At 37.7% G+C, this 15,998-nt stretch overlaps 1 protein-coding gene across 18 annotated transcripts in view; it reads left to right on the top strand.

Moving 5' to 3' along the window:
- Positions 1–15,998, top strand: part of col13a1 (collagen, type XIII, alpha 1) — a 108,255-nt gene that overhangs the window by 65,226 nt on the left and 27,031 nt on the right. For 12 of the 18 annotated variants that reach the window (XM_082153354.1, XM_082153357.1, XM_082153346.1 and 9 more), the window contains 7 exons: positions 2,883–2,948; positions 5,829–5,921; positions 6,189–6,230; positions 6,343–6,360; positions 6,846–6,872; positions 7,281–7,325; positions 9,341–9,367. In XM_082153354.1, coding sequence (XP_082009480.1) covers positions 2,883–2,948; positions 5,829–5,921; positions 6,189–6,230; positions 6,343–6,360; positions 6,846–6,872; positions 7,281–7,325; positions 9,341–9,367 — 318 coding nt within the window. Of the gene's footprint in view, positions 1–369; positions 427–2,377; positions 2,420–2,882; positions 2,949–5,828; positions 5,922–6,188; positions 6,231–6,342; positions 6,361–6,845; positions 6,873–7,280; positions 7,326–9,340; positions 9,368–15,998 lie in introns of all 18 variants that reach the window. The other 6 variants (XM_082153352.1, XM_082153350.1, XM_082153351.1 and 3 more) reach the window with 6 other exon arrangements.

Raw genomic sequence — 15,998 nt, 5'->3', positions numbered from 1 at the left:
ATTTTTTGAATGAAAGATCACAAGGATAATCGATGCAGATTTATTTTTTACAGCCCATTTTGATCATATTTACCAGGGGGTTCAATAATTGTGGAGGGCACTGTATCACATCAAAACAGTAATTTTTCATGCATGTCAGCCAGGCCACGTGCACTATTTAGAAAGCTGCACATAAGGGAGGTCTTTTTGGGTGGTTGTAGTACTGTAGGTTATTTGCAGATAGGGTTAAACCCAAAGGTCACTGCGCTAGACCGAAAGGATACACTCTTCAGTGATGGAACAAAAAATGGGTATTATCACTTGAATGTGTGTGTGTTTATGTATCCGTATCCATGTCCGTGTATTTGTATGTTGGGCCGTTTTAAGCAGGGGCTCCCAATGAAAACGCTGGCAGCTTTGCGCTCCAGTCAGGCTCTGATGTTGAAGGTTTGTGGGCTGTTCGCTGTCCCTCATCCCTAATACCGTGATATGTGGGTTACAGTCCTGCTGCAAAGAGAGACATAGCTGAAAACTGTGCTCTAGTTTATCCACATGCACTGTTGGAGGTGCAGAGAAGTGCCTGTTATTGTAACTGATTGAAAACTCTATAGGAATGTATAATGACACATTTTATCACACAGCTGTTTTCCTGCTTTTTCTTTGGCCTTCTCAAGGAACTTTTATGGTTGTGGTATATCATTTTAAGGTACACTATGCAGCTGTAACTTTATATGTCATAGAAAATGCATCCAAATGTTTTTTGGATATGTTAAATACATAAATACCATGTGTCTTTTATATTTTGATTGGCCTCCTTATGCAGAGTACCTTAACACAATGTAACATTCTGGTTAAATTTGTGAAAAACCTTCTGCAGGGGGAGATAAGGATACTTGAAAACACTTGCCTTCCTTATTTGTATGTATTTTTCTCTAACTCGGAAATTCAGTGAGACAATCAGTGCGCTTTTATATATATGATATTATAGATTGTGTATATTGCTTTTTCATATATTATGTTTATATATTGGAATATGTACACTACGTTCAGAAGTTTGAGGTCAGTATGATTTTTTACAAGGATGCATTGAATTGATCAAAAATGACATGACATTTATGTCTCAAAAGATTTCCATGTCAGATAAATGCTGTTCTATTTATCAAAGAATCCTGAAAAAAATGTGCCACTGTTTCCACAAAATTAAGCAGCACAACTGTTTTCAACATAACATCATAATAACAAGAAATCTTTCTTGAGCAGAAAACCAGCATATTAGAATGATTTCTGATGGATCATGTGACACTAAAGACTGGAGTAATGATGCTGAAAATTCAGATTTAAAGCTACAATATGTCATTTTTTTCGTCGCTAGGGGTCGCTAACCTCTTACAAAGGCGTAGGTTGATGACGCATAAGCGGAATTATGGAACTTGTCATCATGCTGATGGATCTAATAATGTTTATTGAGTGAAAACATTCATGTTTTTTAACATGACTATGGTATGAAGCAGGGTGCAATTGCTAATGAGAGACAGATATCGGCACCACACGCGAGTCTCACGGATATAAAGGAATAAGGACATTTCATTCTACCGAACTAACGTTACCCCAAGTGCAGAATAACTACTCACAGGTCAGTTTATTTGACGAATTAAACTTGTGAGGTAACGCAGTGCTGTTTCACTTGGTCTACACTATCACACTAAACTGCATTTAAGTGTGTTAAAAGTTATAATGTTATTCTATGTGTTCGTTTGTTGGCAGTATGAGACTAGCAGTAAGCTAGGTCAACATTAGAATAACATACTGATCATATTCTAACATTTCATCATGTTGAGCGATTGATTCGATGTATGTACATTTGCTCACCTGTCTAATAAAGTACATGCAAGAGCGGCGTCTCTGTTAAGTCGAAGTTGGTCGCGGACGTGGAGCTCTCGGCATCTCGAAAACACAACGCTGGTATTGATCCTCGTTTTATTTCTCCTTTTGTCCCAAAGTCTGCTTGCCATGGTCCATAATGAACGAAACCACAATAGCGTGAGCGTGCCGCAGTTGTCCAAATTTTGTTCAAATAAACACCGGCTTGGTGAGCGTAAGAGCACACAGACCTGAAACTATTGAACAGTAGTGTATATTCCATGTACAGTAAGGTCCAAAAGTCTTAGACCTCATTGAAAAAGTTTTAAAATTAAAATTAGAGTGCAACATTTAATAATTTTTGGACTTTTGGAACCATAGATGTACATTTTTATGTGTAATTCACCGAGCAGAAATATGAAATACAGGTAACTCACAAGAAGGCAAGTTGTATTTAGGGTAATATCAACTGTTAGTGGTATATCTATAAGTCAATAACTCTTCAATATGTGCTTTGCAATGATGCTGATCTCAACAGAAACGCCGTATTGTCAACGTCTGTGCTGGAGGACAGGCCACAGTAAGTCTGTTGCGAAACTCTCTTTGTGGCAAGACTGAATCCAGCCTGATCTACACAGCATTGCTTCAGTGTTACAGGTGCCGTCACAGTGGAGATGAAACATTATCATTGATAATGTTTGATATGTGAATTAATAGGGCTGTCAGTCAACTACAAATGATCAAAATCGAATCAAATGCATAGTTTTTAGTCTTTTACCTGCATATTACTAAACATAAATCTTTTATCTTTTATGTTTAATTTGAGATATTCATACTCCACTCTGATGGACCTGTGACTGTTCAGTGATGCTGAATCCTTTTGGCTCTGTCTCTCTATCCCCTTGCCTTGCTTTTTCCTTACTGTTCACTTTCTTTTTCATTTGTTTTTCTGTTTTTTCCCCTTCCCCTCCTCTTCTATCTCTGGCCTGTTTCCTTCCTTTGGCCTCCTGGTGAACTGTGCCACCTGTGCTTTGTGACCTCAGCAGATGTTACCCATCACCGTCCGCAACATGCCCTCAATAAGCCCTCTAATCCTAAAGCGCCTCAAGGTACATCTCTCTCTGCCACCCTCCCACCCCTTCCTTACGGATGCCAACCTCCATCCACCGACTGCCAGCCAGGCCTCTTAGTGCCACCTGTGTTGAGTTCATTAACAAAGCTTGAACAAACAGCCGGGGTTGAATTATCTTAGCCAATAGTTTCATTGTCTTGATATGACATTGTCCACTTGAAATACACTTCTTTCCTAAAGTAATGTCCAATTCACAAAATTTATAGGCTTATAAACTCTACCCCACAGCAGGAACTTCTGTCAGGCCCTCTCTGTCTTCTATGTCCATCTGTTTTAACTGGACATTATCTCAATAAAATTCTCTAATACATAATGGATTGTCCTTATATGTCTAGTCCTATGATAATGTTGGGGTTAAGGATCGTTCAGGTATTTTTGAGCTGATTTTGGATGTAAAAGATTAATACAACTACTAGAGAATTTTGCGATGTGATTCAATATTTAAAATTATTCAAATTTGGAGTCTTTTAGTCCAATTCTGTTTTAATCAGTAACATTTACAATACCGTTCAGTTTGTTAACATTAGTTAATGCATCAGATATCATGAACAATAAACCAAAAAATTTTTTAGCATTCATTATATTCCTAATGTATTAAAGGCCACATTTGTCCTGGTTATGGTGTAATTACGCAAATTAGTTCTGAGTAATATTAATTGATATGCGCTTACTGTAGGTTCAGGTTTAGGGTTTGTTTTAGTGTTCGTTTCTTGTAATTATGCATAATTTACTGTTAGAACTATAATAGTAAACACATTTAACATGTATTTAACACATACAAATAGTGTTCCCATGTTAACTAATGTTAGTTTATGCAAATTGTTAAAAATGTATTTATATAAGTAGGAATTAACCCAAATTAAAGTATTTTTCTTTATTTAATTTCAGATATTGCATTAACTAATGTTGACATAATCGTAGAGTGTTACTAACTTACTTTCGGAACATATGCATTTCAAATGAACAGTCTTTTTTAGGAAAACAGACCAACAAAATCGTATGACATCAACTTGCACTCATAGGCGTGTCCAATTTGTTTGTCCAATCAGATGCTCTTAAGAAATGTTTACAAAAACACTCGTATGGCCATTTCATGGGGTGTTTAAAAGTTCAAAATGTATATATTTTATTCTTCGTCAGTCTACAATGACTCATCAGATTCCTTAAGAACAGTAAGCAGGGCTCCAGCCATAATAACAAAACAAAATAACATAACAAAAGTTTACAAAAACAATGACAGTCAAAAGATAACACAAAAAAGTGAGGCTGTTCTAAAAGGCTCTCTGCCCCCTGGCACAGGTTGACCACGGTTGGCACCCGTCCTCCATCTTAATTCTACAGGTGTGAAGTCTGTGCACGCCAATTTCGAGTACCATGCTTGGAGACAATGGTACAGACTGTGGAAGACAGAAATTGTTAGGGAAAGATCTTTGCAGCTGATTGGATTGGGTCTCCGAGTTGGGTTGGGTCTGTGCATTGGATGGAGATCATGGAATGTCTCCATTTAATGGATCCACATCTGGCCTCATAAATCAAATCTCGACAAGTCCTGTCAAGGAATAAATGGATAAAATATGGATCTGAAGCTGATGGATGTGTTTCGGATTTCAGACTTCGCTACTGAACAGAGACCATGAAAGGGTTTTCTTTGTCACGGTATCTGCTCTATTTGTGGTTAATCAGTCTTGTACACGGTTGCCAGTATGTAGGAGGTCTTAATTTTCTGTCTATAGTAGCAGACTTGGAAATATATGCTTTTAATGGAAGGAAAATTATTCTAAGTTCTAACACCAAATGTTCCGTTTGCAGACTAAGCCTCTTTAATGTTGAAAACAGACATTTTGAAAATTAATTACACAGCAGAAATCTTACATAATCAGTTTTCCTCATGGTCTCTTTTCAGGAAGAGTAGGATATTGTTTAGTCGAGTCTTATTTCCTATTTTCACATCCCTCTCACTGTGTAAATACTGGACACTTTCCTGTAGATGATTTTGTTTAGTCTCTTTTTGTATTGAAGGTCTCGTCTTGCTCATAACTGAGAAGTACCCGAGATAGTTTTAAAACAGCCATAAGTGGATCATGTAGAGCAGTGGTTTCCAACTGGTCGGACACCTGGGAAAAGCTATGCTAAATGCAATTGATAAAATAAATAGGCTTAACAACCTTTTCAAAGGGAGGAGAAAAATCTACTCATATATTTTGTTCTTTGCGTAAAAGGCTGTGGCTGTGAAAAAAACATGATAAAATTCGAAGTTTCAGTTTTAAACAACAAAATATTTTGGGTTGCCACTTCATGTCCAATTCTAAATGGCATCTTTAAAAAAAAACTCAGTTGGGAACCACTGATGTAGACCTGACTGAAGAAGTTTCGTGAGGCCACTAGCAAAATTGTAGGGTTTGTTAAGTTTTAGACATTAGTTAATGGTTAGTGGGCCACTAAAGAGGTTCTTAAAAGCATTAAGTGAATTTTTTTTTTATGTACCTAACTTTTTTCCCAAAATTTCCCCCCAACTATTTTCCAAACATGGTACTCTTAAAACCTAGAATAACATCAATCATCTCATCCTGACACTTGACTTTCAACTCAACCTTCAAATTTGGGCTCCTCTCAGCTTCAAATCCATTGTTTCATCATTTAATTATTGTAAATATTTTAAAAAAGAAAATCGAAATCACATTTTATAAAAGATTTTGAGTAAATATTCCATCAACACATTTGCTCATTCTTTGATTTCATATCTCATTATTGTGAATTAATGGATTTGAATCGGAGTGGATCATGCCACTGATGTTATGAATTGTACTTTATATCCAAATGATTTCTTTATCTCAGATGCTAACTTCCTGTCTCTCAGCAGGGCGAGCCTGGAGCACAAGGACCACCGGGACCTCCTGGCCCCCCAGGGCCTTCGGGGACTCCTGGTCTAAATGGTGCTAGTGGGCCCCCGGTAAATCTCACTTTATTTATTTATTTATTTATTTATTTCCTGGATAATGTACAGTCAGCTTCTTTTCTTTCTTTTTTTTTTGTTGTTGAAAAATAAACCCCTTTGTGTCGTGTGTGTAGAGGAAACCAGCTTATAAATCATACTATATGATGTTTTACAGAATGTTTTCTGAGATTGGTAGGTTTAGGGGACAGAATATACAGTTTTTACAGTATAAAAAAGTGTGTGTGTGTGTTTTAACTATCTACCTACTCTTTTTTGGCATAGGGTAAACCCGGAGAACCTGGAAAACCTGGAAAAGACCCAAGGGTGAGTATTCGAATACATGCATTGTCATCCTTACCTTCCTAGCACGGATACTCGACATCAGAAATCTATATTGCTTCAAACTGAAATGTTGTTTCTTTTTCTTTGATTTTAGATGCTACCGGGGCTGAAGGTAAGCTTGAAAACCACACAGCTGTCCAGCTGCACTGCAATGATAGTATTTTCCACAGGCGAGTCATAAACAGGCTCACATGAAGTTCACACACAGTTCAGCAGCCTACAGGGTGGGTCCGCTCTGTCTTTGCCAGTACAGAAGGGGTGGATACGCCATAATTGATTAACCGTGTTGCTGTTGGATAAGTATGTATTTCCCCTGATGCGTTAATTGCCACTGAGTTTAAACTGGGGAATATTAATTGTGCTCCATTTAGAAGCACTAGTCCCTAATAGGAGCGTACTTCAGCTCTCTATAAAGATTGTCTGCCGGCGGTCTATATAAGAGCTGTAACTGGAGGCTTACTCCTTTGGACATGAAGTTCCCAATAAACGAATACCACTCTGCTTATAGCCCCTTTTAAACAAATTCTCGATAAAAGCCACAGAGCAAATAGGTCTTGGATGGATATTTGATTGTTTATATTTTGATTATTTTTATAGGGTGAACCCGGTGTACCTGGACATAAGGTGAGTGTGTCCATCAAAGTTCATGAGTAGACTTTTATTGTTTGTGTTATCCGAAAAGCCATTTTTTAAATCCCACATCTTAGAACTAGAAATTTGGCACTGCCGCTGATTGCTTAAACAAAACGGATCCTCCTTCTCCGAGGAACCTTCAGGAATAAAGCAGAATGACGTATCAATTAATCATTCGGCAGAGTGATTGAAAACCTCTAAGTTGCAGGGCAGAGCCCTTAATATGTTATGCTTATTAATCTCGATGCTAGATGAAAAAATTTAAACTTGGAGAAAGAAGCTTGGCACGTCATGCTAGACCACGGATAAAATATTAGTGGATTAGAAAGAACACAATTCATCTGGTCAAACTCTACCATTTGCTTTTTTCTCTAACTGATTTTTCCCCTTATCTCTCAGGGTGATCGTGGTGAAGGAGGTCCAAGTGGACCTGAAGGCCCCAAGGTAGGAATCTGTAACCTTTGACTGGTTTAAGCAGCTTAAATAATTAACCTGCTCCACAGGTCACCCATCACTTCTGGGTCAACCCATTACATAATCCCATACATCAGATTGACAGCCCCCTTTGAGTCTGATTCCTGTTGTTTTGTCAATCAATGTCTTGAAGTTTGGGTGCAGAAAAAGGCGTATTCAAATGACATACTTTACTTAATCAGGCCTCCAACAGAAGAGAGTGGGATTTCATCTAAAAGTGTCATTAGGTGTGACATCAGATACCCAAAACATATAGTTTTGATTAAGCCAGTGGGACGGCACCTTTATTGGTTGAGTTTAAATACCACTGGAGCACTAGAGGATTTAGACAAAGTACCGGCTGATAACAGCATCTGTTTGGGGTTTTACTGTCTTCCCCTTCAGCAGTGTGCTTAACTCTAAAGTCATTGAGTGCATTATCCCTGAGGTAATGAAAGATTGAATTAAGATAGTAGATGGGGCTTAGTGTAATGCCTCCTATGCTTACAAAGACTGGATTTATTTGAACAAAAATATAGTAAAAACAGTAATAAGGTGAAATATATTTACAATTTAGAATAGCTGTTTTCTATTTTAATATATTTTAAAATGTAATTTATTCCTGTGATGGCAAAGTTGAATTTTCAGTAGCCATTACTCCAGTCTTCAGTGTCACATGGTCCTTTAGAAACATTTATTATTATCAGCAATGCTAAAAAGAGTTTTCTTAATATTTCATTTGAAACCGTGACACATTTTTTCAGGATTCTTAGATAAGAATTTATTTGAAATAGAAGTATTTTGTAACATTACAAATGTCCGTACTGTCACTTTTGATTAATTTAATGCGCACTTGCTGAGGATGTAACCATATATTCTAGAGAAAACTATCTTTTGGTCTTTTTTTCTTTCTTGAATACTTTCCTGCACACAATCAATCTTTCCACACTTGTTTCCAGAATAGCACAGAACAGTGGGTCAAACAGCTTAGCCTATGTGAAGTTACAAGTGCATTGATTGACACTTTGTGAGGGATACACGTTGGCACAAAAACCACATATAATTTTTTCCATGTGAAATTGAATTTGCTTTGCTTTGAAACAACCTATATAGTTCGCAATCTTGGATTTGTGTTTCGCTTTTACCCGTGGGAACTCTGGAACAACCTGCATATCGATTCCCATCCAAATCTACCTTAGTGAACTTGAGCTTTCTTCCATCAGCCACATAGTTCATGTCCAACACACGCACCCAGTCAATATCTAAAGCTAGATTGATAGTAAGCATGTCACACAATGAGCTTATGGAAAATTCCTCTATTCTAGAGTTAGACTGAAGTAGCTTTGTGTTTGTCACATTTATGTTGACTTTTTTTAAACTTAGCTCAGGTGAAATGTTCTGTGCTACAGCAGAGAAGCAGTTAGTTTGCACAACTGCACCACCTTCTGGATACTGGCAAGTGTTGCGCTCTTAAAAACTCACAAAACCAAAGATTTATGAAGGCAGGTCAAAACTCATTCTCCCCTGTGTGCTGAGGTTGTCTCCTGTCAGGCCTCTCGTTTCTATTCAGAAAAGAGACGTCTTTACATTCATCTGTGAGAGAGGCAAAGGGCCAAGTCAATGGCTTTACAATTAAAAGGTTCAAATCAGAGGAAACATGTTATCCGGCACATTACCAACGCCATTAATCAACAGCAGACTTTGTCTTCCTCCCACGAGACTTTATTTCTGAAAAATTACGGTCTGTCGCCTTCATGGTTGTTTAGTAGTTTACTCAGCAAAGCCAAACCATACAGCATTGAATAGCACAGAAATGTTTGTTCAAATAATTCCTCCGCTAAACAGGAGACTGAACTGGTTGTTTAGATAAATGATGTCATGGACTGAAACTGTTGTCCTGTTGCTGTTATAGATGTAAATTAGTTGCAAATTAGTTGTTTTGGGCTGAAGAAAAGTTTTGCATTTCATAGCATATTGATCACTTTATTTGCTTTGTTTCTCTTTAGGGAATTAAAGGAGACGAAGGACTGAAGGTAAGAAACACATTTGGTTCTGCTTGCTATTTTTTTAATAATGTTTGGAAGTTTAAAAGTGATATAATTTTGACATGTTAAAATACTTTCAGCGGTAAGTAACCTATTTGTAGGTTGATCAACTCCATAAAGTGTAAACACTGTGTCTTTATGGTGCTGTGAAAACATTGATCTGTTTGTTTTGAGCTCGACCAGCCCAACATGGCAACACTGACTCAACCAATAGCATGGGTTTGGGGGAGGGGCTAACTGTTTGTTTAACCAATGGCAGACCAACTTGCAATTGCATGTGGTGACACATATTTTGTTGTTGTTGTTGTTGTTGTTGTTGTCCTGTGTATACAAATCTTATATTTGCATTCAGTTTTGATTATCATGTCATCTTTATGGTTTATTAAAGTGGTAAAACTTTACAATAAGGTCTCATTTGTTAACATTTGTTAATTACATCAGTTAACTTGACCTTGCAGTGAGCAATATTTTTACAACATGTATTAATCTTTGTTTATGTTAGTTAATACAAATACAGTCGCTACTCTCTGCTCTTACCCATGCTCGGCTGCATGAATGGGCAGGGAGTTGGATCAGGTGCATTCAATTAAGGTTGAAGCTAAACTTGCCCTCCGTGAACTGAGTTTGACACCCCCGGCTAATGCATCTTGAAGGAGCAGTATAGAGTATATAGAGTAGATCTAAACATCTAAAGATTTATGTTTGTATAACTGAGGCATTTGCTCCTACCGAAGACATGCATCTGCTGGAGTGATTACACGGTTTCTCACTGGGGAGGTTCTGGCCTGTAAAGAGAAGTGGGACGCATGTAAAGTTTACACCTGCTGATACACAAATAGTCCCTACAGGATACAGCTATCCAGACTGTCTAACTGCTTAATGCTGAATGTTGTCCTCTAAAGCCAGCAGTGACAGACAGCCTCACTGAACTCATCTGCGTAAGATACATGAGATTGTGTTTAACATAAAAATACAAAATGCCTCTGTTTAAATAGATCCAAATAAAATACAAGATACTGTGTGAACAGTACGTTCACAAAATACGTATAAATTAGGCCATTCCGTGAAGTATCACTATTAGGCTGAAATTTATCTGGACCTATTCTGAATGCAAAGAACATTTTACAGCTGTTTCGAAACTTTTGGTTTCATTTCACCCACCGCTTTCCTTGCCCTGAGTTATTACTTTTTTATATATATATATATTTCAATGATAGCTAGTGAACTCACCAATTATAGACAAGCTGATGATTAGTTTTCATTTCCTTATTGTTGATGTGCATTTCATTGGCGAGGAGTAGGCCTATCCTAGATTATGGATTATGGTGACACTTTACAATAAGGTTCATTAGTTAACGTTAGTTAACTATCTTAGTTAACATGAACTAAGAATGAACAATACTTCTTCAGCATTTATTAATCTTAGTTGATATTAATTTCAACATTTACTAATACCTTATTAAAATCAAAGGTTGCATTTGTTAACATTATTTAGTGCACTGTGAGCTAACATGAACAAACAATGAACAGCTGAATTTTTATTAACTAACATTAACAAAGATGAATAAAGACTGTAACAAATGTTCTGCTCATTGTGTTAGGTAATTCATTAACTAATGTTAAATAATGAACCTTATTGTAAAGTGTTACCCTTAATATTTTAAAGGACATTAAATAATAGTTGACAGCAATTATTGGATTTTTGCAACAAGTAGAATTAAACATCACATTCTCAGCTTCTTGTAACTTTTACTGTACATTTTTGGAATGATTTAACTTCCAAAGTGAACTGAGAGGAAAAAATGAAGTTTTAGTCGCATAACATCGGTTAATGGAAACGCCGTCATTTCGCAATAGTTTTTTGTTGACATTTAGAAAAAAAATTGGAAACATGCCTACATTCTCAGCTTCTTGTAACTTTTAGAACTCAAAAATTCAAAGCTAAGCTTCTTAAAGGTGGAGTAAGTGATTTCTGAGAAACGCTGTTGAAAGTGGATCGGACCGAGCACCACAACACAAAATCCCTTATGCTTCTGACTAGCAAATAGCTTTTCGTGGTTTGTGACGTAGATAAAGCCTACCTAATTGGGTTATATATATATATATATATATATATATATATACTGTATGTCCCGTCCCAAACTTCCTGTTTCCTTTAGAAAATACTATACAAGAAAAAAAACAGTGCTCTCTAAACAATTTCATTGGTTTGTATAATAAACCCTGTGTTCAGATGAGAGAGCAAGCTGAAGCTTGAGTCCATAGGCCAGACATCTTATGTGAACTCTCTGTTCCACCGAACTCCTTTACAAGCCTGAGTTTGATGGAATTTTCATTTCCTCTGCACATCCTCTCCTCCCCCCGACGTCTGTCTCAGGACCACCCTAGAGCCCTATAGTCAAACGTCCTGATGCTCACAGGAATCAGAGGCTTACTTTAGATCATCATCATTATTGATTTATTGTTTCTGGCTTCTTTATTTGGATTGTGCCAGAAGAAAACACTTTCTCATCTCATGGTTTTGTTTGGGATTACACAATCCCATGTCTGCATATGGCCTCCAGCAGTTTGTGTGTATTTGTGGTGTACAGTTTGTTTTGATCTGCTGAATATGTTCCCATCTGTGCATTTGTGTAGGGCGAACATGGGATGGATGGTCAAACAGGAGAGAAGGGGGAGAAGGTATTCTGAGCCTGAGAAATGTAGTTTGTGGTGCATTTAACTTTTGGTGTGTGTATGAAGCAAAAATCTAAATATCATGATATTTGCATGGCATTGCATGATCAGCAACGTTCTCAAACTTCTTGGATATAAACTGCAAAACGATATAAGAGACTTGAGATTGAGAACTGAAGTGGACAGGAAGTTTTTAGTGAACGTCTTAAATTCTGCTCTGTTCGTTCATTCATTTTCGGGTCTCTTCTAAATGTGCATTCTTATAACTCATCCACCTTCATTGACGTGTGCACCACTTGTAGACACCAGCTTATGTTACTAAAGTGAGGACTCGCAAGGGCTGAGGGCAGGACATATTCTTTGCAACTGAAACCAGGATGTGCACAAAGACATATGACTCAGTACCGGAGTCATGCTGGGAGACCAGAGGGATTGCACGCTAAGAGAAAAACAGGCCGCTAGCTTCAAGACATTCCCTCTTTCCTTCATCTGATCACCTGTGCATCTGATTTACGGGCTTCTAACCCTGCTGTTTGTGGAGAGTCCCCTGTTACACACAGCTTGATGGACTTAGCACACTTATTTTTTGCTACCTGCCGTTGTCCCTGCCAAACACATGCTGCCATACTCTTCAATTGTTAGGTCTGTTGTCATGACAGTGCTTTGTGTTTCTGTATTGGAGCGGTCTGTTTAAGTATAATAATCTCTTCATCATCAGACTCAGCAGATGTGCCATCTGGGGATCTGACAGATGAATAAGCACATCTGCAGCAGTGCTATATTTAGTATTTTTTATACATTTATATACATATACAACTTGATCAGCGCCTCTAATTGAATGCAGAAAGAGTTTTTTTTTGCGTGAGTTTGGGATATGATTGAGGTTGCAGGCTTGGGTCCGGGCTATTGCTTGTTTGAATATATCATTTAGGGATTTACATGTAGTTGCTATGAATATCCTTTGACACGGTGCATCCTTAATACAACACTGTATGTAACAAATTAAGGCAGAATCAAAAACGAACCAGAAAGTGGTACTTGCATGTTTTATTGGATATAGTGGTTCTAATAGTCCCATGATATTCTTTGAAATACCTTGAAATGTAAATAACATGATAGACTATCATTCAAAATGTTTAAAGAAGCATTTATAATACAGTAAAAGCAGTAATATTGTGAAATATTACTACAATTTAAAGTAACTGATTTCTATTTTAATATCCTGTGATGTTAAAGCTGAATTTTCAGCATCATTACTCTAGTCTTCAGTGTCACATGATCCTTCAGAAATCGTTCTGATATGCTGATTTGGTGCACAAAAAAAAAAACATTTATTAGCATGATATATTTTTGGGGGAAAATTTTTTCCTGAGATTCTTTAATGAGCAAAAAGTTCAAAAGAACATAATTTATTTGAAATAGAAATATTTTGAAATTTAAGAACTTTTGAACTTAACTATGTTTAGTGTACATAAATGTAGTACTATGGTAATAATCAAAGTTTTGGACAAACCTATTATACAATTTAAAATAAAATAATTATATTAGTGACAAAATTTTATAAACAAAACAATTTCTTTGAACTTAATCTTTGTCTAGATTCCAGCTTTACTCACTATGTTCATTCTCACAACTGACTTCATGAGGTGCATCCTGGGATACTTTGCAAACTGTATCGCAGTAGTTCACATGTGCAACATGATGATGACAGTAAAATGTCTTTTAAATTAAAAAGTTAGTTTCATAAAGAAATTCTTATATTGGCACAATTTATGTTTGTCTAGATAACTCATTTCAAGCATTTTTGCATAATAATGAGAAACAGATTAAAACCAGTGTGTTCAAACTTTGAACTAGTATTATTATATTAACAATGTGTACCATCACTTTACTATGGTACCGACACAGCTCCTTTTTGTTGGGGAAACTGCTGTCTTCCATCAAAAACATCTGTCTTTCTCATTAATAGGCAGTACTAGGTTTTGTGTCGTGAAAGCCAGTGAACATTTATGAGATAAAAAGGAGATAAGCAAACGCTAAATTTACTCCTTTTACTCCTGCAGCCAACAGTGGGTGAGCCTCATCTGTATTAAGTGAGGCTGCTAAAGACCGTCTGCATTTCCCTCCAACTGGAAGAAATGTAACACACATTTACAGAAACAATCAAACGTGCACACACACACACACACACACACACACACACACAGAGTAAAAGACAGATGTACACCCACGTAATGCGTGTTGTCCCTCTGCCATTACACTCTTATGTCAAGTAGGAATGAGAGATGATGGCGTGACATGAATTTAAAGAACCGCCCAGTGAAGTGGACCTCCAAGATTAAATGAGAGCCGCTTTGTTTCTTTCTCTTTGACATTGGCTCTCAAAACTTCTCAGTTACACACTCCCCTCCAGACCGAGATTGCTAAAATGGAGAGCCCAAGGGCTATTAAAGCAATAAGTCAGAAGAAGCCATGCATTACAGTGATTTTACAGGGTTTTTAGGCACTACATAATTGAAGTTGTACTGAGCACTTTTTTATTGCTTTAAACATAAATCCAACATAAAACAAGAACATTAAAAAAAGAATTGTTCGGCAAAACAGACAGTCCTGTCCCAAACTCAGGCCATTGGCTGGTGTGAGTCTGGCCACACCCAATCCGAATGTTCAATCAAACAGATTGCAATTACGCTTGATGCTGCTAGTGCCTCAAAAATCACACACTGTGTCTTTAAAAGTCAGAACTGAATTTTTAATAGTTGCTTTTCTCTTCAAACAAGCATCCTTTGTGTCTCAATGAACTTGAGCAGTTCATGATTCATGTATATAAATGGAAATTATTAGGCTTATTTTGGAAATTCCTTTCACCCGTCTTCCCTTTATACCTCGGGCCAAGAACGTATACCAAGCTCTCGTATTTCATAGGAGCCAAAGCAAGTCATTACTTATTATGAACTGTCCTGAAGGAATCAAGATTGTCAGCAAAGAAGGCAGCCACTTCTTCTCAGTGCTGATGACTGTTCTCTTCACCTTCCCAGAGTGCCCCTCAACTCCAAAGGCTCCGTCCTCATCATTTTTAGCCTGAAGATTAGCACTCCCATAAATCACTTGCAGCCTGTGTCAGTCCACACACTAGCCTCTGCCCCACCAAGTGCTCTTCACTCTAAAATAGAAGCAGACGGGGTAGAATGAGACATGACGATGGGCAGCAGGGCCTAATGGAATGGTGTGAGTTGATTGGAAATGAAGAAGATCAAAGCGACTTCCTGTTTTCAGCATGGGTCCAAGAAGTTTCTCTTTCATTAATTACATCACTACATCGTTCCATTCCCTAAACGGGATGGGTACATGCAGTCGGACTCTTTCATCTACTGGGAACACGCATAAACTCTCATACGACTCTCTGCCTTGTCCAAACCCAACCGCACCTTTCTGGTCCCTCATTGGACGGTGTTTATGAAAGCAGCTGAGTATGACAAGCAGTCTTGTCTCAAGCCCAAAAGCACACCAGAGTGCCTTGGATCATTAATACCCTCTCAAAATGCACACGTGGCGTCTGTCTCTCTTGATAACCTGCAACCCTCTCCAAGGTCTGACCACTGCACCTGTCAAAGCGGGTTATGCCAAGCTAGGCTCTGCCATCTGCCCTCTGCTCAGACTCACTGGAGTCTTCATGCCATCTTTGACCTCTGCCCTCGACTGCCTGTTGTCTGGCCGCCAGTCTTCGAATGTCATGCGTTGTTTTCTGTAGAGGCTTTCTGGACATGTTGTAAAATGCTTCCCTTGTGGCATTACCATGTAATGTAATGATTGAGGACTGACTAATCTACCTGTTTGTTTGTGTGTTTGATAAACCTACTAAAGAATCCAGCTTAGTTTCCATACTGGTCAAAGCCGTGCAGATTAGATGTGCTTTGTCTAGCTGGTTGACCAGTGAAATATT

This window comes from Leuciscus leuciscus (assembly GCF_965113295.1).
Source record: "Leuciscus leuciscus genome assembly, chromosome: 22".
Lineage (NCBI taxonomy): Eukaryota > Metazoa > Chordata > Actinopteri > Cypriniformes > Leuciscidae > Leuciscus > Leuciscus leuciscus.
Note: the sequence above shows the minus strand (reverse complement) of the source record. Positions and strands in the feature narration are given on the sequence as shown.